The sequence below is a fragment of the Torulaspora delbrueckii genome, chromosome 3, assembly GCF_000243375.1.
Source record: "Torulaspora delbrueckii CBS 1146 chromosome 3, complete genome".
NCBI lineage: Eukaryota > Fungi > Ascomycota > Saccharomycetes > Saccharomycetales > Saccharomycetaceae > Torulaspora > Torulaspora delbrueckii.
The window spans coordinates 707,436-734,852 of NC_016503.1; the positions used below are offsets into that span (position 1 = coordinate 707,436).

General features: G+C 43.1%; 11 protein-coding genes across 11 annotated transcripts; 5 read left to right on the forward strand and 6 right to left on the reverse strand.

Moving 5' to 3' along the window:
• Positions 1 to 96: 96 nt before the first annotated feature.
• On the reverse strand, positions 97 to 3,120 carry HOS4 (Hos4p; the record flags this gene model as incomplete). The annotated part of the gene is made up of 1 exon (XM_003680456.1): positions 97 to 3,120. One exon carries the CDS (start codon positions 3,118 to 3,120, stop codon positions 97 to 99), a length of 3,024 nt encoding a protein of 1,007 aa, XP_003680504.1.
• A 265-nt stretch (positions 3,121 to 3,385) lies between these two features.
• Positions 3,386 to 4,693, reverse strand: SDP1 (mitogen-activated protein kinase tyrosine protein phosphatase SDP1; the record flags this gene model as incomplete). The annotated part of the gene is made up of 1 exon (XM_003680457.1): positions 3,386 to 4,693. One exon carries the CDS (start codon positions 4,691 to 4,693, stop codon positions 3,386 to 3,388), a length of 1,308 nt encoding a protein of 435 aa, XP_003680505.1.
• Positions 4,694 to 5,252: 559 nt separating this feature from the next.
• Positions 5,253 to 8,117, reverse strand: VAC7 (Vac7p; the record flags this gene model as incomplete). The annotated part of the gene is made up of 1 exon (XM_003680458.1): positions 5,253 to 8,117. The coding sequence occupies one exon, from the start codon at positions 8,115 to 8,117 to the stop codon at positions 5,253 to 5,255; it is 2,865 nt and encodes a 954-aa protein (XP_003680506.1).
• A 634-nt stretch (positions 8,118 to 8,751) lies between these two features.
• On the forward strand, positions 8,752 to 9,597 carry TDEL0C04070 (porin; the record flags this gene model as incomplete). The annotated part of the gene is made up of 1 exon (XM_003680459.1): positions 8,752 to 9,597. One exon carries the CDS (start codon positions 8,752 to 8,754, stop codon positions 9,595 to 9,597), a length of 846 nt encoding a protein of 281 aa, XP_003680507.1.
• Positions 9,598 to 10,353: 756 nt separating this feature from the next.
• On the forward strand, positions 10,354 to 14,805 carry NUP159 (FG-nucleoporin NUP159; the record flags this gene model as incomplete). The annotated part of the gene is made up of 1 exon (XM_003680460.1): positions 10,354 to 14,805. One exon carries the CDS (start codon positions 10,354 to 10,356, stop codon positions 14,803 to 14,805), a length of 4,452 nt encoding a protein of 1,483 aa, XP_003680508.1.
• A 69-nt stretch (positions 14,806 to 14,874) lies between these two features.
• HIS5 (histidinol-phosphate transaminase) lies at positions 14,875 to 16,026 on the reverse strand (the record flags this gene model as incomplete). Its single annotated transcript, XM_003680461.1, has 1 exon — positions 14,875 to 16,026. One exon carries the CDS (start codon positions 16,024 to 16,026, stop codon positions 14,875 to 14,877), a length of 1,152 nt encoding a protein of 383 aa, XP_003680509.1.
• Positions 16,027 to 16,126: 100 nt separating this feature from the next.
• On the reverse strand, positions 16,127 to 16,690 carry OCA2 (Oca2p; the record flags this gene model as incomplete). The annotated part of the gene is made up of 1 exon (XM_003680462.1): positions 16,127 to 16,690. One exon carries the CDS (start codon positions 16,688 to 16,690, stop codon positions 16,127 to 16,129), a length of 564 nt encoding a protein of 187 aa, XP_003680510.1.
• Positions 16,691 to 17,179: 489 nt separating this feature from the next.
• Positions 17,180 to 18,082, forward strand: TDEL0C04110 (uncharacterized protein; the record flags this gene model as incomplete). Its single annotated transcript, XM_003680463.1, has 1 exon — positions 17,180 to 18,082. The coding sequence occupies one exon, from the start codon at positions 17,180 to 17,182 to the stop codon at positions 18,080 to 18,082; it is 903 nt and encodes a 300-aa protein (XP_003680511.1).
• Positions 18,083 to 18,159: 77 nt separating this feature from the next.
• Positions 18,160 to 18,855, reverse strand: RHO3 (Rho family GTPase RHO3; the record flags this gene model as incomplete). Its single annotated transcript, XM_003680464.1, has 1 exon — positions 18,160 to 18,855. The coding sequence occupies one exon, from the start codon at positions 18,853 to 18,855 to the stop codon at positions 18,160 to 18,162; it is 696 nt and encodes a 231-aa protein (XP_003680512.1).
• A 905-nt stretch (positions 18,856 to 19,760) lies between these two features.
• Positions 19,761 to 24,947, forward strand: TDEL0C04130 (uncharacterized protein; the record flags this gene model as incomplete). Its single annotated transcript, XM_003680465.1, has 1 exon — positions 19,761 to 24,947. One exon carries the CDS (start codon positions 19,761 to 19,763, stop codon positions 24,945 to 24,947), a length of 5,187 nt encoding a protein of 1,728 aa, XP_003680513.1.
• Positions 24,948 to 25,144: 197 nt separating this feature from the next.
• ARP5 (actin-related protein ARP5) lies at positions 25,145 to 27,394 on the forward strand (the record flags this gene model as incomplete). Its single annotated transcript, XM_003680466.1, has 1 exon — positions 25,145 to 27,394. The coding sequence occupies one exon, from the start codon at positions 25,145 to 25,147 to the stop codon at positions 27,392 to 27,394; it is 2,250 nt and encodes a 749-aa protein (XP_003680514.1).
• Between the last annotated feature and the right edge of the window lie 23 nt (positions 27,395 to 27,417).

Consider the following 27,417-nt stretch of genomic DNA (forward strand, 5'->3'; position numbering starts at 1 on the left):
TGAGAGAACGTCAATCATACGCTTTCCAAATGGATAATATCAACTAAACTGAGCCGCTGTCAAGTCATCTGAAGGCTCATTGGAGGTACCTAGTGGTCACCACAATGGTTGAGTTTTGTGGTTTTGTAAAATATGTGTAACTGTGTGTCTCTTTTGAAACTTATTGGGCAAGAAGTGAGGCTGTACGGTCTCGATCGCGAGCTCTTTTGCTGTAGGAATGTCCCATGCTTCATCGATATTGTCAGTTAGGACTATTTGTACTATGCCTTGCTCTATCTGTTGTCTCTTTGAGACATCGCTGATGCATATATCCTGGAGCTTAATCCATTGCAGGGGCAAGTTCGAAAATTTTTTGTATTCTTGCAACTCAAACTGTATTCTATCTTGTAGGCTGCAGGAGTTCCAGTCGAACGCATTTTTACCGCCATTCAAAAAGATGAACTTCATAATATTCCATAGTTGTCGCTTGTGTTTCAATTGTACAGGAATATTGTTCTGAATGTTGTGTTCATTGTATAAAAAGTTGGTATCCTTCAAAATGACACAGACCTGTAAATCGAGAACGTATTTGGAGCCGTCTTCTCCCACCTGAGCAAAGTATAATGGCAAGTAGTCATGATAGTCATCGGCGTTATTGAAGTCCACCAGTCGCAGTCCTATCGGATACAAAGATCTTATCTCGCGTCTTCTGACAAGTTCCGCTTCCTTGTTCTTATTTTCTAACTCAATCTGTTTCAACCTTTCCCTTTCTTGAAGTTTCTTGGCCTCCTCAATTTTTTGTTGAGCCCTTTCCTTCTCTCTTTTCTCCTCATCAAGGGCTAGCTTTCTCAAAAGCTCTTGTTCCTTTCTTCTCTTGTTCAGTAGCCTCCTTTGTATGTACTCTTCCTCTGCTTTCAATCGCTGTTCTTTTTCTTCTGGTGTTTGTTCAGGTATCTTTACACTTTCAAGCTCTGGTGTTGATGTCTCGCTAGTCTTTGAATCGCGTATGTTTTGGGGGCTAACAGCCTCTCTGGGTTCTATTGCCTCAGGTGACAGTATTTCACTTAATAGGGTTTGCCTTTTATTTTCTAATCTATCAGGAGACACTGTCCTTCTTTTCCTTGCTATACTGATAACGTTCTCATCATCTTCTTGGTCCTTGTGGTTATCCGTGATATCTTCTTGCCTGTTTATAATGGTTTTTTCTTCAACATGTGCTTGCTCAAGCGATTTCTTAATACACTTTTCCTTTGAGGTTACATGCGAGCTGGATTTTTTAATTGCTTGCTCCAAAAGCTCAATCTCCTCTGTGTTTACAACACCCATTGGACTATTTTCAGCGTAATGCGAGGCTGTATGACCATTCTTGTCCTTCTTACTTGGATCCGCACCGGCTTCCAATAAAAGTTTTACCGTACCGACGTGACCTCTTCCGACAGCACAGATGAGCGCAGTAGTCCCATTCTTCGATACAGCATTAACAGGCGCCCCAAATGCTAGGAACAAACTCACGATGTCTTCGTGACCAAACTTTACTGCTTCAAAAAAGGATTTCAGATCTATCTTTCCGCCGTTCTCGAGATAAGCTCCTACGTAGGATAACTTGCCTTCTTTCGATGCCTTGAAGAGTTTTTCCTTACCAGCTCTCGAGGTGATATCGGTCCAAAAGAACTCAAAATCGCCCAATAACTCTTCTGATCGCTGGGAAAGCTGTGACTGATTTTTCAGGTGTTTATCCTTCTTGTTAAGTACGCCAGGCACAGCTTTTTCATCCTTCCAGTTTCTTGCTGCACTTCTCAAATTTCTCTTTATTTCGTGAACAATATCTCTTTCTTGCTCATCTAAATCCGAATCCTCTATAGATTCGAATGCCGTTAATCCCTTTGCGTTGCATATTGTTGGGTCTGCCCCATGCGATAAAAGATATTTGACAACGTCAAGATGTCCATTCGCAGATGCGTCTATTAGCGGCGTATCTTTGAACATTTCAAACGATTGCATATTGACATCAGCGCCATTCTCGATCAATAGCTTGACGATATCAAGGTGCCCGTTAAGAGCAGCTTCGTGTAATGCTGTGTTTCCGGCATTATCTTGATCATTCACATCGTAACCTTCTTCCTCAATAAGCTTCTTTGCCTGCTCGTAGTTGCCTTTGTCGCATGAAATCTGGAGCCTGGTCCTTCCACCAGCATCTCTATAAATCCCTTTCTTCTGTTTCGACGCTTTGGGAACCGCAATATGGTGTTTAGCACGTCCTGGGGATGTGGAGCGCCGTACCAAGCGGGGAGATGATGGCTGGTGGTAACGGTGCCTGCTATCGTGGGAATCTCTCACCGGTGATGAGTCACCATGTATAAAGCTGCTGGAAATCTTTAGGCTTTTAAGCTCATCTATGTCGGATAGCTCTGAGTCCGATTCATTATCGAAAGTTGAATGTCGTGGAGATAAGGACGAAAGTCGGTCTCCTCTTATTAATCTGCGACGACGTGGTTTCGGAGGTGAAGCAGGCTCGGTAGGTGCATCGCTGGCTATCTCCTCTTCACTGAGCTCTTCTTTCTTGGGTTCTTTATCGATCGCTCCTTCATCCTCGCAGTTGTCTCCAGCAACAACACCACTGCGTCGTATCTTGGGCTCTTTGAGCATAGCATGTAAATCATCTCTTGAAATTGTCTCACTCTTGGGTTTTTCTATCTCCTGTGCATTGTATGATGTGCCAGGCTGTGGACTATTATGATCCTTGAATGTATTTACAGCGTCCCCCACTTTATCGCCTGGGATTGATCGCCTTCGCTCTTCAACATTTAGATCAAGGCTTCTCAAGTTACTTTCATTATCTTTAACAGCAGCTTGTTGCGGTATGTCATTCTCTTTTATCTCTGCTTGTTCAGTTGGAACAGTCTTCTTCTGCTGGTCTTCCTTTCTTCGCAGGGCTTCTTGTTCGCGTTGTTCTTTAACAAGTCTTTCTTTCTCCCTCTCTTGTTCTTCCTGCTTCAACTGCTCCTGTTGTACAGCCAGTTGCTGTTTCTCTTCATCTTGTCTCTTCTTTAACTTTTCGAGTTCTTCTCTTCTTAGGTTCACATTCGACAAGTAATTACTCAACGACCTCTTCTTCACAGAAGGATCAACATGTTCATTCATTTCTGCCGCTTGGCTTGTCGATTTTACCTCATTCACTGCGCTCAATACCTCTTTTGGTTTGTCAGATATTCGCTTTTCGCACAAAGGCGGATAGGTTCATGCCTCACAAATAGAGAATATTCACACCAATACTGAAAAATTGACTAGATGAGTCTAGGTGATTTGATGTATACTTACAACTCAAATGAGAGTACAGATTGTAGAGTACATATAGTGAATGACTGTCCAGCAGATTCACTGGCGTGTATAGTTTTAAATGAGGATATTACAGGCTTTGAGTCCAAAAATCATCGGTCGAAGTTGCAATTGGGCCAGCTGATGTTGTGGGCAAATAATCGCAAAGATTGGTAGATATTGTCACGGGCTTAGAATTTGATTGATTACCAACGAAGGTGCTACTCGATGTAGAGGTAGACGATGACGATGCAGAAAATTTGTTAAAATAATCACCAGGTGTCCTGGGGGTCAATTCTGGTGAGCCAATGGTAAGATCGTTTATTGAGGATGATGCATTGGGTATGACCATGCCAAAGCTCAAGTTCGTATTGCTCAGGTCATGCTCAGACCCTTGAGGGTCATTGGTGATCCTAGTTCGTTGTTCGTTCCATTCCATTAGCTGGAATATGAGCCCCATATTCGGACTCGTGTCCTTGGCGATGCGCTTTAGATGACTGTAGGCATCATTCAGCCCCATTTGAAAGAACCTCATGATATATGCGACGATTAATGATGCAGATCTTGAAACACCACATTGACAGTGCACCAATACCTTCTTGTTCTGAGTAGTCGCTTCGTGTATAATATCAGTCAAACGATCCAAGTCAACAGATATCTTACTGTTATGACTCCAATTTACGTGGTGATAAGAGATAGCTTTCTTTTGCGGTAACATAGGACCTAAATTAGTAACTTCTTTCGCAACATTGATCACCACATCGAACTGTAAAATCTCTTTCAATGTAGGTTCAGAGTAGAGATAGACGTTTGGTGGAACAACCAACAAGGGGCCATTAGGGTAAGCATTTTTCTTGAACACATCTGGATGAAGTAATTCTTCACTATCAACTTCTCCTTTATTAGGCAATATCCATTCTTTCTTGTCCATGTCCATATTAAAACGACCAACTTCCGGAGTAGAAGTCTCTAGGGCTGAAGATATGGTTTGGGAACGTCCTCTTGCACCCAAAGAAGGCAGAAGTTCGCCAGTCTTCAAAGACAAAGACATGGAATGAACCCGACCAATCTTGTTTGAATTCGCCGATGAACCATAGATATTAGTAGCGTAAATGGGAGAAGCCGAACCAGACTTCTTACCGCTGGGCAGCGAATAGATAGAGGCGTCGGAACGTATGGGTTGGCTCACCATCGGATGTTTCGTTGTGCCTATCACCACGGGTTTAGTAATAACACTCGGTATCTTGTCCAAGTCTTCCAACTCCGCCCCGCTGACCTTCTTGTCCCTTATGTTTAATGAAAGATTCTTGGTATTCCTGGTCTGCAGTGATCGAGGCGACCTTGATCGGATTTCCACAATACTAGGTGTCGTCGCCGTCTTCTCCTCCTGCTGGGCCATCGGGAATCGCAGTCACGAAATTCTGAGGTGGCGAAGTTAAGAGAGGAAAAGAGGATCAAAGAATGGATAATAGACTCAGGAAAAGCTTGATATATTCCTTAATGGTGGAATTAGAGGTGCCTGGCTATAGACGTTTCAGGTTAGTCTCACTTTGGAGATGAAACGAATATGAAGAAAAATCGCAAAAAAAGAAAATTAGAAGCTATGAAACAGGCAGAAAGGGACTGTCTAAAGGGCCACTGACCTGGGAATTTCAAAAATATCCTATCATTATTTACAAGATACGCGACAGCGTCGACTCTTTCGCATGGTTTTTATGTGAGTTGCTAGCGTAAGTGCCCGTTAGTCGCGAGTCTCCTTCGAGAGATCTGAGTATGCGCTTCTGTGCTTATTGTTTTGAAAACGGGCTGGCTAGGTCTAAAAAAAGACCGAACTACAACCTATATGGGATACATTCTGCAATTAGTGAACCAAATAGCTGAAAAGTGATTAGTTGCGACTCAATTCGTTGAGTCAATGCTATTTGGTACGTAGAGTGTGAGATTAAATACCGGTTTTATTATAGAAGGAGAAACTTGTTGTATTCCTCGTCGCCGTCCTTTCCCGGATGAACATCTGCGCTGCTTTGAACGGCAATGGACTTGTTACTTCTGAAAAATGGAATCTTGTACTGCATGCTTCCTCTTACTATAAGTTCGTACTCATGCTGGATAAGCGACTTCCACTTGGCAACGTCGTCTTTCTTTTGCGAGTCACCCTTCTTGCCTTCATCATCGTCGGGATTATCTGCCTTAGAACCTGGATCGAGTAGTTTCACTGTTGAAACTGAAACGTCGTAGCTTCTTTTGAGGAAACCGCCTTCGAATTTCAATGGAGTTTCGAGACTGCAAACTGTCCCCAGTAGAATGGTTTCTCTCGACGGAGAGGTATTAGAGCCGCTCTCTAACATCATGGTTTTCGGTATGTGGCTGCTCTTGGCAAAAATGTCCAGATTGACGTCCTGCACACCGATGGCAAAGAAACCTGGATTAAAGGCGGTCACCGTAATGTCAAAGAGTAATTCGTCTGAACTTGATAGGATATTGTCCATTATAACTATGTTGAAACCTTGTAACTCCTTGTTGGTAGCTAAGAGGAAACCAAGGATGAACCCAACTGTCAACAAAGAGATAACGATAAACGTAAAGTATACGCAATGCCTGATTTTAGCCCATGAGGATTTTCTAGTGTAGAAATTGTGCGGTGAGTAACTTAACTGATTTCTCGAGAGGGGCTTTCTAATTCTTAGCGGAGTTTGTTCATTCGCATTTGAATTGTACTGTGCATTCTGGGCTCCATTTGGATTTGGCTGATTAAAATTATGTGGTGCGAAATGCATATCCGAAGGTGAGAATTGAGATTCTAAAAGTCTCGTTGGTCGACCATTATCGTAATTGGCGCTGCCATTGCCATTGTATCCATTTCGAAACGATCCATTGTAATATTTGTCATCATGGTTGTCGTCGTCAATACCTTCGCCGTCTTCTTCATAATCAGATATCTGTGGTCTGGCCTCCAAGTCGCCTCTATGGTTGTAGTAAAACATAGAACGAAGGTCATCCTCATCGCGGTCGTTTTCGCCTTCTTCCTCCTGAATCGCGCTTCTGTTGTATGGCTCCGTCATGTCACGACTAAACCTCTTGTCATTATTGTGATTATTTTCCAGAAAGTTTCGAGTCCTGTCATCTCTTTGGTTGCTAGGATTTGTCATATAGTGCCCATTCGACTGCTCTATGAAATCTTCCAAGTTGACATCATCTGGAACTCCCGAGTACCTTCTAAGCGGGGCACCATTTGCATCAAAAATCTTTGAAGCCGTGGTGCGCAGATTTCGCTTATTGTTGTCGCCGTCGGGCTTGGTGACGAATTTACCTCTCGCTGTACCCGCTTGCGTGGATGAAACATGTCGTAAAGTGGAATTCGATACTGATGGTTTCCTAGACGTATGACCGTTCTTTGTTGCATTATTAAGCAGGTTACCTGTTGGATTCATCTTACCCATGGAAGTCAAGCTGAGTCTCTTATCTGGTGAGCGCATTTCTGAGTGTACTGATTTAACGGATTGCAAATCATTCACCTTAGCGCCGTTCAAATGATCTGAGGACTTTGTACTGGCCGCATCATCGTTTGGGGCCGAACTCGTAGGATTGGGCACCGGTGTACTAGTAACCAGTGATTCGTTTCTATTCGCTATGTCATTAGCAAGATGCTTTGTTGATGCTGATATCGGCAGAGCACTCATACTGGTGTGTCTTGTATTTTTCAACCGAGACAACAATTTTGCATTGTTGTTTAACACTGGAACACTCATCTTTGAAGCTATACCATGCTGTAGTTGTTGACTATGGTCGTTATGTTGATCAAAGGCCGGTGGTGCTATGGCATTTTTAGTAGAATTAGCCGCCGATTCGTAAATGAAAGTTTCCTCTGAATCACTGATTTCATTCTCACCTACTGCTGACGCTAATCTTGCCGCAAAAAAATCTGCCTTCGTTGGTTTTTGCAGAGAATCGAGATCGTGATGGATATCCTCTGAATGAACTGTTGAACTCTTTTTCAACGCCAGATCGGCGTTCGCGTTGACCCCACCAGTAGTAGTACCATTAACAGCTTTTTTCCGTACTTCGTCATCCAACAGGACGTCTCGTGAGTTCGTAGCTGTTATTGGCGGTCTCTCGATGATCTTGGATGGTTTTGTCTCAGTAGGTCTATTGGCCTGCGTTCCAGTCGTAGCACTCACCGTTGAAGTTGGCGGTACAATTGCTCCGGCGATCGCATGTGTCGCTACTGGTAACATCAGTGGTGTAGGAACCGTAGTACTTGTTTTCGATGATTGCGCAGAGCGCGATACATTGTGTTCGGTTTCCCCATTCGTTTTACTTTCAACGTCATCACGATTAGCATTGGCAATCTCCTCCATATGCTTCCTCAACGTCTTATCACCTTCCATACCTCTACCTTTCGGTACATCATCGCCCTCTGCTGTCTTATCATTCGCCGAATCTATTAGTAAAGAGCTCTTCTTATTACGCACAGAGGCCTGTGATATATGAGGGGATAACGGATTGTTATCTATGAGGTTGATGTTCGACCCACTATCCGTGAGACCGTCATGAGCCACTGAGGAAGCCCCAGCAGGCAAGACAGAATAGTTTTTCTTTAATAAACCGGCATCGTTCTTTGAGCCCAGAGAATTTGCAGTTACTGTCTTAATCGCCGCAGGAGGCACACCATGTTCTAACGCGTCTTTAAGTTGTACTTTCGCACAGTTGACATTCCCACCTGCCCCATTATTTCCTGTGCCAGTACTGGCCATCAGTAGACTAGATACCGGGGCCTCTACAGTCTCTGTTTCGACTATTAATTTATGATCACCTTCTACCATCCCGATACGAAGTCGATCGCCAGTACTAGGGTCCTCCAGCACTTGTCCAAGATCTGGTTATTGGTATCACTGTTCATCGTATACACGTCTACTAGCAAAGAGGGCCTTTCCCTTGCTAGCTTGCTTGCGTCGCGTGATGAGCAATACCCTAACTTTCCAGCCCTGGTCAGCCCTAACTCTGAGGTACAAGCCCTATGTTCAAAGCCCTTAGGGTACGGAATCCAACAAATTAATCCGATCGCTGCCAATGAAAAATCGCGAATTTCCCATATGGGACGTATGCAGCGTCAGAGCTAACGTCAGTGAATTGGGCTTGTGAACTAATGCTCACTGCACATGGGAAACGAGTCGTGGTGGCTCTCGGGAGCACCTCTCTCTCACTCTCCCTTCCTCTTTTGTTTGCTTGTATGCCACACGGCGAGCGGTCAATTGTTCGATGTTGATTGGGTTCAGAGATCCTTCCTGTCTCTTAGCCCGTCGCGTGCACCTGGCATTAAATTCCGTATTTTGTATTCTTTGTTGGGAGGTTTAAAAGGGGGTTGGTTGGTTCAATTACTTTCACTTAACTTTCTCGTACTCTTCTTGTCTTCTTTGACCCGATACCGCACACATATAGAACAATTTATTTCCAAAGATGGCTCCTCCTTTCTTCTCCGATATCAACAAGGGTGTTAACGACCTCTTGAACAGAGACTTTTACCACACTTCTGTCGCTGCTGTCGATGTCAGCACTGTTGCCAAGAATGGTGTCAAATTCGACCTAAAGGCTAAGCAGACCGTTAAGGATGGCCCATTGGCTGCTAACATTGAGACCAAGGTCTCTGACAAAGCTACTGGTTTGACTTTGACTCAGGGCTGGTCCAACTCTAACAATTTGAACACCAAGATTGAATTGGCTGATGTTACTCCAGGCTTGAAGAGTGAATTGGTTACTTCTTTGGTTCCAGGTGTTTCCAAGGCTGCTAAGTTGAACGTTAACTTTGTTCAACCTTTCTTCACCGCTAGAGGTGCCTTCGACTTGTTGAAGGGTCCTTCTTTCGTCGGTGACTTGACTTTGGCCCACGAAGGTATCGTTGGTGGTGCTGAAATCGGCTACGACATCACCGGTGGCTCTTTGTCCCGTTACGCCGTTGGTTTGGGTTACTCTGCTGGTGACTACTCTCTAGGTCTTTCCATCAACAACGCTCAATTGACCACTGTGTCTTTCTTCCAAAAGGTTAGCCCAATCTTGCAAGTCGGTGCCAAGGCCATTTCTACTCCAAAGCAATTAGCTAATGTTAACATTGAGTTCGCTACTTTGTACTTGCCAGACCCAACCTCTCAAGTCAAGGCTAAGGTTGCCGACTCCGGTATTGTTGCTTTGGCTTACAAGCAACAATTGAGACCAGGTGTCACTTTGGGTGTCGGTGCTTCTTTCAATGCTTTGAACTTGTCTGAACCAGTTCACAAGATTGGTAGCTCTTTGTCCTTCTCCGCTTAAGTTGGGAGATGATGATTCAATTATCACATTTACTATCTAAATTATTCTTAACGCTTTTTATGTTGCCGTGTAATTAGGATTGAATTCATTTTCAAGGTAGGTAGAACCTAACCATTCTAGATTAGAGTTATCTTGACTTTAATCAATTGTGTCCATAAACTGATGCATTGAGACGAGATGTAATTTGCAATTAAGTATTACGATTTAACGCAGCGCCATTCTGAACATTCTCATTAAAGGTTAGTGGATTACTGCATAGGTCTTTCCATCCAGAGCCAATGGGCAGGAATTTTTTTGACATTTATGTCTTGGTAATATTTTTGAACAATATGTATATTTCAAGTGGTTCACAATTTTCCAATTCTAAAATAAATGGATGTAAACAAATTTAAATAGTGGTGTGGGATCCAGATAATGACGTCCATTTTTATAAAGAATACTCTAAAAAATAATTCATGATTGTTCCACGGTCGAATATAATATGTAGGAAAACTTAGATCTACGTCTTGCTTTACATCGGTCATTTCATTCTCCACCAGGTCCAAGCAGAGACTTAGGCCAAAGAAGCAAGAAGCAGAAGACTAGATCTGTTTAGATACAGATGTTATATGAGTTGGCATCTTTATCAATTCTTTCAGTCACGTGATGCACACTCACATACTACTCATCGGATCATCAAGCAAAGGGCTCTCGTTAGAAGACGAGATGTAATGAATATAAACAAGCAGACAAACCGTACCAATAGAATAACCAAAGATGAGTGTAGTTGGTGAAGAGGTGAGTACCGAAACCTCGGAGGATTTTGGTTTCAAGAAACTTGGTCAAGCCACTATTTTACCATCTTACAATGAAAAACTGCCCTATACTTCACTACAAAACCTCGATATCTCCAATGAAAAGTGCCGTTATGTGGCTACTTCCGGTGGCAAAGTAGTCATCGGGGATCTACAATCACTAAGGGAATTCATTCAGAATGATGAGAATACCGAGATATCGTTTCTTTGGGAAAGAGAATTGAAAGACGTGATGATGGTCAAGTTTTCAGTAAGTGAAGACGTTGTAATAGTCTGCAAAGATGGGTCCGTATACACTGTCGATCAGAATAGCTTAAACGATCCAAAAAACATTTATAAGTTCGATAAGGCACTTTCACAAGCACAACTATTCCAATCGAGCTTGCTTGCAATAACCATTGACGATCAACTCTTTAGTTACAACCTGGCCCAGTCTTCCCTTTCTTCATCAATAGCGGATAATCTGGCATCATTCGATATTATGGATAATGAGCTGTACCTGCTATTAGACGATTACTCAGTGCAGGTTAAGAATCTCCAAAACAACCATGAGACAATTAAGAAGCTTTCGGCTCCTCAAGAGCTAATGGACGAGTTTCATGACCAGTATCATCCAAATATCATCAAAGTATTGAACAAGAATCAGCTGCTGCTTGTTTTTGGTGAGAAGGTCTCAGAAACAGACGAAGATGTCATGTACGATCACAAATTTTTCATAGTGGATCATTCGGCTGATCAGCCAACTTTCAGTGAATCTTTCGACATGACTCCCGCTTTTGGTTCTGTCTTGCGGTATCCTACATCCTACAATATACGCATACAAGAGCCAGTCCCGGAATACGAGGTTATCAACGTACTGGCTTCGGCTTGCTCCAGTGAAGTTACGATCTGGGATTCTAAAGAGGTCATTCAACCATCACAGGACAGCGAAAGAGCAGTACTTCCGATAAGTAAGACTACAGATAACGACACTAACCCAATCGGTGTGTCCCTCGACGTTAGCACGCATGGTGTCATAACAGATCCTTGTCCTGGAGTTGATAAGATTGATAGACTGCCGCTGATTTACATTCTAAACGACGAAGGTAATCTACAAATCGTGGGGCTATACCACTCATCAGCTATCAAAAGCGGTAACTTCAGTGTTCCGAACGTGGAAGAGGCTTCCTCAAGAACTATAGAACAAAAAACTAGTACTACCTCAATTTCTGATAAAGATAGCGGGTCTGTGTCTTTAAGTGACCTGAGTCTTGGAAGCAAGAAAGAAACAACAGATGTTGATGAAGCAAAGTCCACCGACAACGATAATAGTTCTTCCGGCTTTGAAATGCAATCCTCGAATAAGGCCGAGTCAAAGCCATTGTTCGGCTCATCGGTAAGCGATGCACCAACTAGCGAAGTTCCAAATAAGAAAGATGATTCTGCCGCCCAGCCGTTCAGCATCTATGGTAATAAAGCGGCGTTTGGCGCACCAGCATTTGGAACACCTGCATTCGGCACACCTGCATTTGGCGCTTCGGATGCAAAGCCAGCTTTTGGTCAAACATCTTTTGGAAGCTCTGATACAAAGTCAGCATTTGGCGCACCAGCATTCGGCACCTTGGATTCTAAATCACCATTTGGTGCACCATCTTTTGGAAGCTCCGATTCGAAACCAGCTTTTGGCACCCCGTCTTTCGGAGGCTCTGGATTTGGAGCACTATCATTTGGTAGTTCTGATTCTAAACCAACATTTGGTAACCCATCTTTCGGAGGCTCCGATTCAAAACCTGGATTTGGAGCACCATCATTTGGTAGTTCGGATTCTAAACCAACATTTGGTAACCCATCTTTCGGAGGCTCCGATTCAAAACCAACATTTGGTAACCCATCTTTCGGAGGCTCCGATTCAAAACCTGCATTTGGAGCACCATCTTTCGGGAGCTCTGATACAAAGTCAGCATTTGGCGGACCAGCGTTTGGCTCCTCGGATACTAAAGCATCTTTCGGTGCACCATCTTTTGAAAGCGCTGATTCTAAACCCGCTTTTGGCACGCCATCATTCGGAGGCTCGGATTCAAAACCTGCCTTCGGTGCACCATCATTTGGGAATTTAAACTCGAAGCCTACATTTGGTAAACCTGCATTTGGTTCTAGTGCTTTAAGTACTATCGACAAGAAAGTTCAAAATGAACAAAGCCCCTTTGCCAATTCCACATTTAGTAAGTTCGCAGGCGAAAACCCATTTACTTCTAAAAAGAATGAACGATCGCCATTTGCTAGCTTGAGCGGGGATGAAGGCGAAAAGCAGACATCATCACCTTTTAAGTTGGATACTACGCAATCACCATTTGCTAAACTTGAAGCTAGCAAAGCAGATACAGAGCTTTTCAATCTCAAAAGCAAGCTGGCAACCGCATCTGAACAGGAGTTCAAATCGAATGATGTTACAGCTGATGAAATCAGTGCAACAGAAAATGAGGTTGAATCTGAGTCTGAACCTGACTCACACAGTGGGAGTGAAGAATCTGATTTTCAAAAAAACGTTCAAGGTGAAAGCAGTGCAGAAACAGCTACTTTCGAGCCTAAAGGTAAGGAAATAGAACATGCGATGCCATCACGGAAGAGTACGGAGGCGGCGGATGATACGCAAGACAATACAAATTCAGACCTATCTGATTCGACTATTGAGCAAACTCCTTCGGTGCAAGTACAACCTGCGAAAGCAGGTTATTCAGACTCATCTATCTCAGCAATCACTGCTCGCATCAAAGCGGGAGCAAAGGTATCTAGTGATGATCTAAAATTAAACCAGTTTGAAGAGCCAAAATTTACGGATCAAACAAGAGGGAACTCTCCATTTTCAGCGTTCGCTAATAATTTGGATAAGGCTTCTCCTTCGGGATTCTCTTTCGCTAAGATTTCTGCTGGCAATGAAGGAAGTGAGGATAGCAAGCCAAAGGAGGCTTTAACGGAGAACAGAAAAGGAGAGTCACTATCTGAATCACTGACTGAAAGTGCTGCTGAGATGGAGGAGGAATCCGCATCAGATGCTTCAGGTGTTTCTGAAGAAAAAAGCTCTGCTGTTGACGCAACTCCATATGCGGATGACAAGGACTCTCAACGTAAGGAAGATCGCGAGGAAGAAGCAAATGAAAGTGAACAGCAGAGAACCGGGATGACTGATGAGCCAGAGGAGTTTACTTCAAAAGAAATACAAGAAGCTATCGCTTCTGATGTTGATGGTTCTCAAGGTGGTGACGTTGCTCCTCGTGAGGACCTCATAAAAACTCCTAACAGCGAGAGCTTGGAGAAGGCAGATTCGGCTCGGGAAGAGTCTTACGACGCCCTTGATGATGTTACACAGGGAGAACTTGAAGCGGCCATGGGCGGTGCTCAGTTAGTGGAAGACGACGATGAGCAGAACACTGCCGACAAGGCGGTTCCCACCAGCGATTACAAGCCTCAAGAAAAAGTTGTTGTCACGCAAGGCGTACAGGCCCCTGAAGTTTCTGACAATGCCTGCCAGACTGTTTCACCTGCATCTTGCGATTTCGAAGTACAAACATTTCAGAACGAGGAATCATATGTGGCTACGCAACACAAACCGAAGCCCGTTCCATCCTACTTCACAGGTGCAAATATCACTCAATTGCAATACAGCTCAAGTGATCCAATCATGAAATCTATCGAGAAAACATACCAGGTTGTATCTGCAGAAATGTCTGTGCTACGAGAAAACGCCAGCAAGATGAACGAATTCATGGTGGATCAGTCAACTCGCTACTTAGAGAACAGAAGCAAGAAGACGATCTCTAATATATATACATGGAGAATTCCGGAATCAGAACAGCTTCAGGCCATCATCACCGAGGAGACAAAGCCATTTGTTGATAAATTGCAAAAGATCGAGAAGCTACAGCAGGATTTGGCCAAATTGGAGTTGAACGATACAAAACCATTAAAAGAAGAACTGCGAAAGGCCAAAACCGAATACTATCAATGCGAAACACTTGACTGTAACCCAGAGCTGGGGGAACTCAAGTATCACCAATTGAAGATGCAACATGAACTGCGTCAAAAAATGTCAAAGCTGACAGAGAAGTTTGAGCACGTTGAAGAGTTGGTTCAGATCCTTAAGCTGTGTACTGTAGAGAATCAGCGGATTCAAGACAACCCGTATGTCAGTAAATTGGTCAAAGACTCCGCAAGACGGCAAAACCTCCTGGATGAGATAGTAAGTCTACGCGAAGAGATTCATGCTTTGAACTCAACCAGCAGGGCAGTACATGCACCAGAGAAAAGTTCTACTGGCTATTCTGTAGGCAAGGAGGAAATTCAATCTGCGCCAGTGGTTGAACTAGGTTTGCAACTCAGTACCAAGCAACAACTTGGTGAATATCTAAAGAAGCAAAGAAAGATCCCAGGTGCGTGAAAGGATACTGTACTCTATAAAGCTATTATCTAATGCCGATGAACTTAGTAATAGAATTTTAATAATCATTTAACAAGTTGATGCCAAAGCTTTTAGTTGCTTCGCGAACTCTCTGATAAGAATGTCATTTTCCTCTGGGGTCCCGACTGTAATTCTTAAACAACCTTCGCAACCTAATTCAGTACCTCTGAATCTGACAACCACCGCAGATTCGGTAGCCAATTTCCGGTATAGTGCCTTAGCCAATTTGTTGTCACCTTTGTTGATTCTTAACAACAGGAAATTGGAATCAATACCACCAACGTATTGATCATCAACGAAATCTAAGGAAGTTAGGCTCTTCAACAAACGTTGCTTCTCTTTATTGACAGCCTTGGCATTTTCTTCCATTGCAGTGAAAGCATCATCCTCGACAGCTTTTAAAGCGTATTCAGATGTGATAGAGGAGATATTGTATGGCGCTTTCATAGAGTTGAGCACTTTCGCAAATTCCTTGGAGGTAAATGTCATACCAACTCTAATACCAGCCAAACCAAAGGATTTGGATAAAGTTTGTAAAGTACAAATGTTTGGGTACTTGTTTACCAAAGGTGCGGTTGAACCACCACAGAAGTCAATGTATGCTTCGTCGACTACCAGAATACCTTGATCCCAGTTCTGCAGAATTTTTTCAATTCTAGAAGTTTCAATCTTGGCTCCTGTTGGATTACCAGGAGAAGTGATAAAGACTAATTTGATCAATGGATCCTTTTTCAAAGTATCCAAAACAGCCTCAGTGTCGACTTGGAAGGAATTATCGCTCGTCACTAAAGGACATTTGACGATTTCAACGTCATTGACGCTAGCACAGACGGAATACATGCCGTAAGTTGGTGGCATAGCCATAATTTTCTCCTTACCTGGAACACAAGTGGCCCTAATGATCGCATCAATACTTTCATCAGACCCAACTCCCAGACACAAATTTTCCGCAGTCAATGGTGTAATATCTTTGAAAGAGCTGGTTCTATTACGGTAATTAGCCATGGCAGTCTTGAACTCAATCTGATGAGGGTCTGGATAACGGTGTAAATTTAAACCGGCCAAATCCCTAGGCACTGGGCCATTAGCATTCTCATTTGCATCTAATAGCACACCTTCCTTATAGTCATCTCTAGCACAACGGTATGGTTCTAAGTTGTAAATTTTTGGTCTAACTATCTTGGATAGATCGAAAGTCATCGCGGCGATTGGAATACTTTATTGGTACCTGAGTATCTATAGCTGCTAGAACATAATCGATTATTATAAACAGGCGAGAAGCGCTCTGAGTCATATCAGGTTAGTGCAGCCTGTCAACTTTTCCTCGCTCTACGGACGCCGCTGGGCGAAAAGTTGCAAAATCGGGCATTTTCCGTCTTGGAACAACCAGATTGGTGTTGAACATAGTGATAAACTCAAGATCTACCTCACCTTTTAGACCACCAGAGAAAATCCCATACTCTTGATATATACCTGCAACAGACCAACCCTGTAATAACTTGCGAATGATGCCAACAACGACGCCTGCGCGGTGCTTGCCCTTGTTCGAATGGATTAGTATAGGGTAGTTATCGACGTCCAGCACTAACTGCAGTACTTGATCCATACGTTCTTGAATGTCCGGATCACGACATGAGTCCATGTAGATCCTGTGAAACTGGATTTTTTCTTGCTCTAGAAACTCTGCGTATTCAGGCGAAAGTTCATCCTTCTCACCAACGTAGATGATAGTCTTTAGGTGCAATTGGTCTCTGATGAAAGCATAGTTTAAGGGCATAGGGTAGCCCGATCTGTAAAGGGACACATCCGTGCTAACCACGGGAGAGAAACTAAGTGGTGGTATGTAGTTGGCCCGTTGTCCCATCTCTTGTTTCGGCTTCGACACAGGTATGCCATGTTTGAATGATCGAGTGGTTTTGTCAAACGCTTTCGCGATAGAACAAGTGAGATAGTGAGAGAGAGTAGACAATACAAGAAGTGTAGAAAACAGAGATCTATATATACTTCTACAACTGCGACTACCGCTATTGCTATATAGCGTTTTATTGAGACTCACAAAGAGGTCTGTCAAAACGCGTTTGAAACGCTATTGAAAGTGGGCAAGGAGCCGATGAATCGGTCAAAAATCGATCGAGTTTGAGCCTCATTGTAGTCCAGATCTCCTAACCTGCTATTATTCAGTAAATTCTTTCTTTGAATTTTCATTCTTGAAACGAAATGTTTCTATCAGGGCCCTAAAGCGTTTTTACCCGATCCGGTAAGCAACGAAACATATATACACTATATAGATGGGGAGAGCTGTATTAATAGTCTTGATGAGTTGCTGATGGTTTAAAAGTATACTAGCAAGAGGATGTCAACGATGGATGCTGTAGTGAAGGCTCTGCCCAAGTTCACTACAAGTGCGACTTCTGAAACCGCAACGGCCACCGATGAGAGTTCAGCGAGTTCCTCCACGATTTCATATACCCCCACAGTGACACCTCCATCGCCTGCTGGTAACCCCAATATATGGGATTCGGACCACAGGCCTAATGGGACCGTGTTTATCGCTGTGGGAAGTATTGTAGCGGCGATCTTCCTTGGAATGCTATTGTGGTCTGTGATCACAAGCCACCTGTCTCGTCGAATCGCCAAGAAGACAATGATGGGAGATCGCTATGAGGGCCATAGCCGTGAGAGTAGTGGATTCTACGACAATGGTGACGATAAGGAGTTTTTAGCAGCTTTTAAGGGTTCAGATGATCAGAAAACCAAGAGGAATGAAATCAGCTTACTTAAGACCGAGAGTAATTTGAATGGGTCTACGTCTTGGGACTCTTTGCCTGAGTATGTACCGGAATTTCCTCAGGAACGACTCAACCCGATTCAGGATAGTTTCCCGCGTTACAATAGAAACTCTCTATTCATATCACCCACCATCCAAGTGGCACAGCAACAAGGTCATAGATCTCGAATGGACAAACCATCTCATCACAGTAGTTTATCAAATACTTCGCTACTGTCATCAGACAAAACCACGCCAGCCTTGAGCCACGAATTGCACAAACCAGAGAGAGCAGCTTCACCAGAGAGAAAAGAGAAGAAAACTCCCGGTGGCTATCACAAGAGGAACAAATCGTCACTGGGGCTTAACTCAGCAGACTCTAGTGGAAGTCTGGCTGTCAATGAAAGAAAACCTAGAGACAGGCCTAAGAGAAAAGCACCTTCCATGTACTTGGATGACATACTGAAAGGCGAAGAAGATATGGTATAGTTTCTTCTGTTTATTAGATGGATTAAAAGCCTATATTAAAATCTATATAGAAAAAAGATACCTTTTTTGCAACTCTCCTACATTATAATACAACCGTCACTCTCAGTGTTCTTCTTACCCTTTGGCTCATCCGTTAGCACCACACGAGCAGCCTCTGTAAACGCCTCGTTAACACCTTTGTTCAATTTGGCACTACATTCCAAGTAACGAAGGGCGCCTATCTTCTTTGCCATTGCCAAGCCCTCCTCGTACGTTATGTAATTGTTGTGGTTATCCTGCACGGATTCCTCTAGATTTCTGTTTCCGTTATCAAGATCAGACCGCTGCTGATTGATAAGGCCTGGAGTTATGGCGTTTGTTTCGTTTTCAGTATTTCTCAAGTCACATTTCAATGCCACCAACACCAATTTCACACCTTCACAATGATCAGCAATCTCTCCGACCCACTTATGTTGGACGTTTGCCAATGAATCACGAGAATCAACACTAAAACACAGCATTATAGTGTCCGTGTCGGAGTACGATAGTGATCGTAACCGGTCAAACTCTTCCTGACCTGCAGTGTCCCACAGCGAAAGCGTGATGTGCTTGCCATCGACAAAAATATCGTGAATATAGTTTTCAAAGACGGTTGGTTCATAAACTTTGGGAAAATAACCTCTAGTAAACACATTCAATAGCGACGTCTTACCGCACGCACCATCGCCCAGAATCACAATTTTTTTCTCAATAGGCTTCTTTGAAGCTGACGAAGAGCCGCACAGTAATCCCATCCTTATAAGACCTCAACAAATGATATTCTAATTGCTATTCAGGCGGTCTTTTAGTGAAACCTGAAACTATGTTTATTTACAATTCGCTATTTGATGTGGCTGCGAAAAATCATTACCCGCATTTTAAGTCGTTCTGGGTCAAAAGTTTGGAGAATAAGCAAATAAATACAATGAAGTTGACATCTTGAATAACCGCCCAAGGTCTTTCCACGCTATCAGATTACTGTCGTGCATTATAATCCCATCGGTACTGTCCGTCATGGCAATGTTGTGTTGATATTCAGGAAAATGCTACAAGAATGTCGCGTATTGCGGTGATTGATTGATGAAAGATTCGGAGGCTGAGGAAAAGTATGAGCTACGAGCGCCGTTAAGGTTGGATGATACGGGTTGTATGTTGTTGTGAATTGGCCGTTTCACGAATTGGCGAACCGCCAAGAGTTCATCCACGAGTCACGTCTCGATCCCGCCACTGTAATTTGGCGGAAAATTCTAGGTTCCATGGCGTTTCGAAGCGTTGAACTCTACCTGAACGGTCGACTTGTTGGAGGAAGGTCTGTTGGTTTTCTTGTGGCTTGTGCTGGGTCGTTTACGTGACAGCGGGAACGATGAATTCGGCGAAAATATACGAGCGGCTGAAGCGATTGTTACTCAACGACAACCCAAAAAAAATACCAGCTGTCCCATACTGAGTAACAATGCGATCTTGCTGAAATCGGTGATCGAAGGCATGTGCCTTTCAAGGACATCGTGTTTTGTTGAGTAGTATGGGGCTGATAACTGGTGAGATCGGGTGGTAATTTAAATTAAAATCAGAGTTTATTTATAAGCGATGAGCATGGTGTACTAAAATCTACCAGGATTTTTTATCATTTATGTTCGAAACCTGGAAACAATAACATACTATGATAAAAGACGAATATAAGGAAGAATTGGCCGTCACTTTGTTGACTGAACTTTTGGCGTACCAATTTGCGTTTCCGGTGAGATGGATCGAGACACAAGATGTTTTCATTAACGATTTCAAGGCTGAGAGGATCATCGAGGTTGGTCCCTCTCCTATTTTGACCAACATGGCAGCCAGAACAGTTAGGGCAAACGAAAGTCATGAGATGGCCAGGCATATGAGAAGAGAGATTTACTGTACTTCCAATCATTTGGATAAGATATATTATGGCACGGAACCCGCTGCTAGCACATCGAGCAAACCTGAAAGTGTAAAGATCGAAAAGGAATTGGAGCCTGTGGCTCCCGTTGAGACCGCAATAAACAATGTCGTACCGGTGAGTCAACCTCTAAGCACGCATACCTTTGACTCCAGTGTGACATTGCAACCCAGACACATTGTGACCGCTCTGGTTTCTAATAAGCTTCCAGGTTGCAAATACGCCGATCTGAATATCAACAAGAGCCTTAAGGAGGTCTCACACGGTAAATCAACGCTGCAGAATGAGATCAAATCAGATCTAATAAAGGAGTTTGTAAACTTAAAGGATGATAGTTTTGAAGATATCCCATTATCTGAGTTGTGTCAATCATTGGAACAACATACACTTGGTGCCGTTACGCTCGCACAAGTTATCAAATTCATGAGTCAATCTTTGAGTGGTAAGTTCAAGTCCCTCAGCGGGGTGAGAAATTATCTAGGAAACGAATGGTCAATTGCGGATTCAAATCCTATCCTTCTTTACATGGCGTACCAGGATTCTAGCTTCAAAACGAGGATTTCATGCGAAACTGAGGCTGCACATTTTATCGATAGCTGCTGTCAGGCTTTCGCGGTAACTGAAAATATCAAGGTCATCACCGCCCAGGCTACCTCGGGTGCTGTAGACCCTGAAGGCGGCGAAGTCAAGCCAGTTATCAGCGCTGCAGAATATGATGCTTTTAATGAAGGATTACATGGATTATACACTCAACAAAGAGATGTACTCAACAAACGCCTGATTGTATCGGATGACAAGTCTGAGCTACTGAGAAAGGATTCAGAGCTTCAAACAATCAAAGACAAAATGACAGCTTTGGAAGCTGAGTTTGGGGAGTTTTACCTGAATGAATCCATCAAACGCCTCTTTTCTCCCGCCAAGATTCGTGTATATGATTCTGCTTGGAACTGGTCTCGCCAGGACATATTGTTGTTGATTCATTCAAATACACACAATGCAAAAAATGGTGTAGAAGCAAATATCAGAAGCATACTGAATCGAGTGGATGCAAACTCTCTCAAAATATTGCAATACTACATTGACAAACAATGCCGCGATGACCAATGGAAAGCTTATCTTTTGGACGTTTGCCAAAAATGCAAAGACTCTATGGAACTGAAACCTTCATACGCCGATGACGTTCAATCAACTATGGCTTTTCGTAACTCTACCCACAAAAACATGACCGAGTCAATAGAACTCAATTCTGGGTCGTATGTCAAAGAGATCGCGCTAGCAACAAGTGTCGAGGATGTGAAACGCGACACTTCCTTAGTCTCAACAAAACTAGATATGGATTCGTCTTCCTACTACAAGATCGAGACTGAACTGTTCCGAGTTTATTCCAAGATTATTCAATACGCACTGGCTGCGAGTAACTCTAACCCAGATGACCTATGGGGTCAATTCGAATCTTTATACGAGCAGCTTTTGATCTTCATCAAGAATTCCGATCAAATTGCGTCATACTTCCGTAACATAGTGAGTGACGCATTATCTTCCATCAACAAGTCGATGTACGAAAAAGGTGGAGACGTGGTTGTTCATGACTACGGTGTCGAGAGCTCCTCCGATGAAGAGTCTGATATTGATATTAATTTCGATGACAATAAAACCGAGCATAGTCAGCCTATTGCTGTTCGTCGCCAACACGAAGCTGCGAATCAACCTAACATCGATCAATGTTCAATCCCAGTAGGTGTCATTCCCTTCTTACACATCAAGAGACATTCTAATATAAACGAGGAATGGATTTATGACAAGCACTACACACAAATCTTTCTATCCAATCTCTTAAAGATTGGTTCCAGTGGTTTTTCGCTTGATAGAAAAACTGCGCTATTGCTGATATCAAACTTGGAATCTAAATTAATTTCTGAAATTATCAAGGTTCTGTTGCAGACAGGTGCCACTGTGATCGTCGCTGTTGGCGAGTTTAGTCGCAAAATCACACAAAGTCTACAGGAGATTTATCATAAGTTCGGGTCAAAAGATTCAAAGTTGGTGGTTATTCCGTTGAATCAGGCTTCAAAGGTTGATATAAAGAAGTTTTGTGATCATATATATTCCGAGTACGATGATATTGACTTCCTGCTGCCTCTCAACGTGCATGAATCCGAAAATAAAATAACATCTTTGAGTTCCCAGGACGAAGTTACTTTACGGTCTGTATCCATAAACCTTTTGCGCCTTTTGGGACATCTAGTCGAAGCAAAGGAAGCCAAGCAGATGCAAACCAGACCAACTTTCGTACTGCTACCCTTATCGCCATTACTGGGATCCAAAGGAGCAAGCGGAACCCTTTCGGAGTCCTACGCATTCCTGAACAAGACCTTAAACAGATGGCAAATCGAGGGGTGGAAGGATCACTTGAGTATTTGTGGTTGTATGTACGGCTGGACCGACGAAGACAAAACAGATCCTGTTCTAAATAAAGGTTTGGACAAACTGGGTATACGGACGTTCTCGCCAGCTGAGACGGCATTTAATGTCTTAGGTTTATTGACATATGAAATTGTCACGGAAGCTCATAGCACTCCGCTTGTAGCGGACCTAAATGGTGGCTTACACACTCTGCCAAACATTTTGCCTGTGCTGCAGGCGCTAAAATCTGATTTGGTTGACCAGTTGAGCCTCGAAAACGTCCTGAATGAGGAAAAGGTTTCTGACGATCAGCTATGTGGGAATTCAACCGCGCGTTCAGGCTCAGAGATAAACCCAAGAGGTAACATAAATTTACAGTACCCAGAGCTACACGCGTATCAAACCTTGAGAGATGAATTCAATGGTTCAAAAATTGGAGGTCTTGTTGATCCTTCAGGCTTAGTGGTGATTACTGGTTTCTCAGAAATTGGTCCATGGGGCAATGCTAGAACGAGATGGGAAATGGAGAGCACTGGTGTATTTTCCCTGGAGGGATGCATTGAAATGGCTTGGATTATGGGTCTCATAAAGTACAAACAGAAAGCTGACTTCAACGGCTGGATTGATGCTCAAACTTTGGAGCCTGTAGATGGTCTGCAGATAAAGGAAAAGTATGAAATGAGAATTTTGGAGCACACTGGTATTCGTATTATCGAACCCAAACTATTTGATGGGTATAACCCTTCAAAGAAACAGATGCTTCAGGAAGTGATCATTGACCAGGATTTGCAGCCAATCCAAACATCCGCTGAAGTTGCAGAGCAATATAAACTAGAACAAGGTGATATGGTCGATGTCTTCCCCATTGAAGATGACCAATGTATGGTCAAGTTCGTGAGAGGGGCCTCGCTTTACATCCCTAAAGCTCTGGATATCGAAAGAATGGTTGCTGGTCAAGTGCCAACTGGTTGGAATGCTGAAGCATATGGTATACCAAGCGATATCACTTCTCAGGTTGATCCTACAACCCTTTTTGCTTTGGTTTCTACTGCTGAAGCTTTGATTGCGTCAGGGATAACAGATCCTTATGAAATGTATGAGTATGTCCACGTTTCGGAAGTGGGCAATTGTATTGGGTCAGGTATTGGCGGTATGAAGTCTCACGAGTTGATGCAAGTGCACAGAACGAGGGAAGAAATGGTGCAAAACGATATTCTACCGGAGACTTTCATCAATGTCATTGCGGCGTGGATTAATATGCTGTTGCTGTCTTCTAGTGGTCCAATCAAAACACCAGTAGGCGCTTGCGCAACTGCTGTTGAGTCCCTTGAATCTGGATACGAGACAATTATCTCAGGAAAGGCCAAGATATGTTTTGTTGGTGGTGTGGATGACTTTCATGGGAATATATCCCATGAATTTGCTAACATGGGCGCTACTTCCAACTCAACTGATGAAGCCAAAAGAGGACGTGAACCTAAGGAAATGTGCAGACCTGCTACTTCTACGAGGAATGGTTTCATGGAATCACAAGGGGCAGGTGTCCAGGTTCTCATGAGAGGAGATTTAGCTGTTAAAATGGGTGTACCAATTTATGGGGTTGTGGGCATGACTGCGACTGCTTCTGACAAAATTGGTAGATCTCTACCAGCACCTGGCAAAGGTGTTTTGACAGCCGCCAGAGAGAGTGAGCACAAACCAAAGTATGGTGCTTCTAAACTAAATGTCGCTTATAGAAAAAGACAACTCCAATACAGATTAAAAGAGATCGAAAGATGGGTGGAAGACGAGCTCTGCATGGGCGCAGACCCAGATATCACTCGTGAGCTGGCAGAAGACCAGTTGCAAAGGGCGAAAATGCACTGGGGTACAGATTTTTACAAAAACGATCCCACAATTGCACCGCTCAGAGGTGCATTGAACGTTTTTGGTCTATCAATTGACGATCTGAGAGTTGCCTCCTGTCACGGTACATCTACGAAGGCCAACGAGAAGAATGAATCACAGATTTTGAACAAGATGATGGCTCATTTGGGTAGGGCTGAAGGCAATCCACTCGTTGCCGTTTTCCAAAAAGCCCTAACAGGCCATCCTAAAGGTGCGGCTGGTGCTTGGATGTTGAATGGCTGTCTTCAGATCATGAATAGCGGCATCATTCCTGGTAATAAAAATGCTGACAACATCGACAACCAATTTGAAGAATATAAGTATTTGGTTTATCCTTCGCGTGCAATTGCTGTGGATACCGTCAAAGCATGCTGTCTCACTTCATTTGGGTTTGGTCAAAAGGGTGCAATGGCTTTGGTAATTAATGCAAACTTTTTATTGGCATGCTTAACAGAAGATGAATACCAAACTTATCGTCGCAAGAGGTCTGAAAGAGAGAGAAGTGCTCATAAATATTACAACGATGGTCTGGTAAGAAACAAGCTTGTCCAGGTCAAATCTGAGGCACCTTTCTCAAAAGAGGACGAGGAGCAATTTTATTTAAACCCACTAGCCAGGGTGAAGCTTACCGTTTGACTTCTATTAGCTTTTCAAGATTCTATAGACTAATCTAATAAACTTTGTTCATTTTTGAATCCACTTACTGACGCCGAAAAGACTGGCGTCGTTTACAACGTCTTAAGAACAAAGTACTAATAACTGAAGACCTGTCTCATCAGTGAGTTACAAGAAAGAGAACTGTGAGGTGGCTGCAGTTGACTGGAACGGGCATCATGTCAAGAGATTCTTCTTTACCCCCTTTGAAGGTACGCGTTATTGATGAACCGCCGCTGTTGGAAGTGCCAGAGTTCTTTGATGATCCGAACTCTTATTCCCCTGATGTTCCTATTGCAGTAGATTTTGGTTCAAACCAACTTCGAGCAGGTCTCATCAACCGTGCAACGCCAAGCCATGTGTTTACTAATAGGATTACAAGGTTCAGAGATCGGAAATTGATGAAGACAATGACTTTCATTGGAAACGATGTAAATTTGGACCAAGCAGTTCGCGCACAATCTAAAAGTCCCTTCGATGGACCCATGGTAACGAATTGGGACTACGTTGAAGATATTTTGGAATATACTTTCAACCATTTGGGCTCAACGCCAAATAATGGAATCTCTAATCCTATTCTGGTAACAGAACGATTGGCAACATTACAGACACAACGTTCTAGTTGGTACCAGGTGCTCTTCGAGTGCTTCAATGTTCCCGGAGTCACGTTTGGCATCGATAGTTTATTTGCCTATTATCAAAACACTACAGCAAACAGTACAGGACTTGTAATAGGTTGCGGGAATGAAGATACAAACATCATTCCTGTCGTCGATGGTCAAGGTATGTTGACTGAAGCAAAGCGTATTAATTGGGGTGGCAGTCAAGCTGCAGATTACCTGACAAATCTAATGACATTAAAATATCCTTATTTCCCAACAAAGTTATCAAACTTCCACTATAGAACGATGTATGAGGATTATTGTTATGTGTCTCAAGATTATGACGAAGAATTGAAAAGCTTCCTTAAGCTGGATACATTGGAGTCGAAGAACGTTGTGGTTGAGGCTCCTTTTGTCGAGATCCTGCAGCCACAAAAGACTGAAGAAGAACTTCGGATACAGGCAGAAAAGAGAAAGGAAAGTGGTAAGAGATTGCAAGAACAGGCCAAGCAAAAGAGGATAGAAAGGCTGATTCAAAAGGAAGAAGAGTTAGAGTACTATAATCAAGTTAAGGAACAACTGAAGGATCAACCAAAAAAGAAGGTTTTACACATCTTGCAAAATTCTGGCTTTGATGATGAGCGTGATTTCAAGAAATACCTTTACAATTTAGAAAGATCCCTCAAAAAGTCACAAGCTGCAAATGAAGAGAGTGGAGATGTAGAAGAAGAAGATGTGAATGAGCATAAGTTTGATCTTGTGGAGGTCCCTGATGAAAGCTTGACGGAAGATCAAATAAAAGAGAAAAGAAAACAGAGATTTTTAAAGGCCAGTCTCGATGCTAGAAAGAAAGCTAAAGAGGAGAAAGAAAGGGCGGCTCAAGAGGAGGAAGAAAGAAAGGTCAAAGAACAACAATGGCGTGAAATTGATCTTGAAGGTTGGATTAAGGACAAGCGTAGAAAATTGAGTAATCTGATAGCCAAGAGGAAGGACAAACTTAAAATGCGTGATGAGATGAAGGACAGAAAATCTCAAATGTCACAAAATAGAATGAAAAATCTAGCGACTTTAGCAGAGGACTCCGGACGTGGAGGCACAAAGAGAACTCGGCAACAAGCCACAATAGACAATGATCCTAACGATACTTTTGGAGCCAACGATGATGATTGGACTGTCTACAACGATGTTACACAGTATCCAGAAGCACTTGAAGAGTTGATAGAAGAAGGATATAAAGAAATCGTGGAGCTGGAAGGACAACTTTTGGAGCATGACCCTAATTTCACAGAGGAAGATACCATGGATGCCCAATATGACTGGAGAAACTCTACTTTGCATCTTTTCCTCAGAGGTCCTAGACCCCACGACAGTGAGAATTCTCATGAACAACATCAGATGCATTTGAACGTTGAACGTATACGAGTTCCTGAAGTGTTTTTCCAGCCAACGATGTGTGGTGAGGATCAGGCAGGGGTCTCTGAGCTATGCGAACGAGTTTTGTTAAGTAAGTTTGGTGCGTCACCTCGCCAGATGAGTTCTATCACTTCAGAGATGGCGAAGAATGTGTGGGTCACTGGTGGCAATGCAAAGATTCCAGGTCTACGAGAGAGGATAGTAAAAGAGTTCACGGGATTTTTGCCAGTCAATACTTCGTTCAATGTCAATATATCCAGTGATCCTTCGCTGGATGCCTGGCGAGGTATGGCGAAATACGCCCAGAATGAGACTGATTACAAGAAGAGCTTCATAAGCAAGAAAGAATACGAAGAGTATGGTCCCGACTACATAAAGGAGCATAAACTAGGAAACATGAACTATTTTGAGTGAAGAGTCAGAGATAACATGCAGAT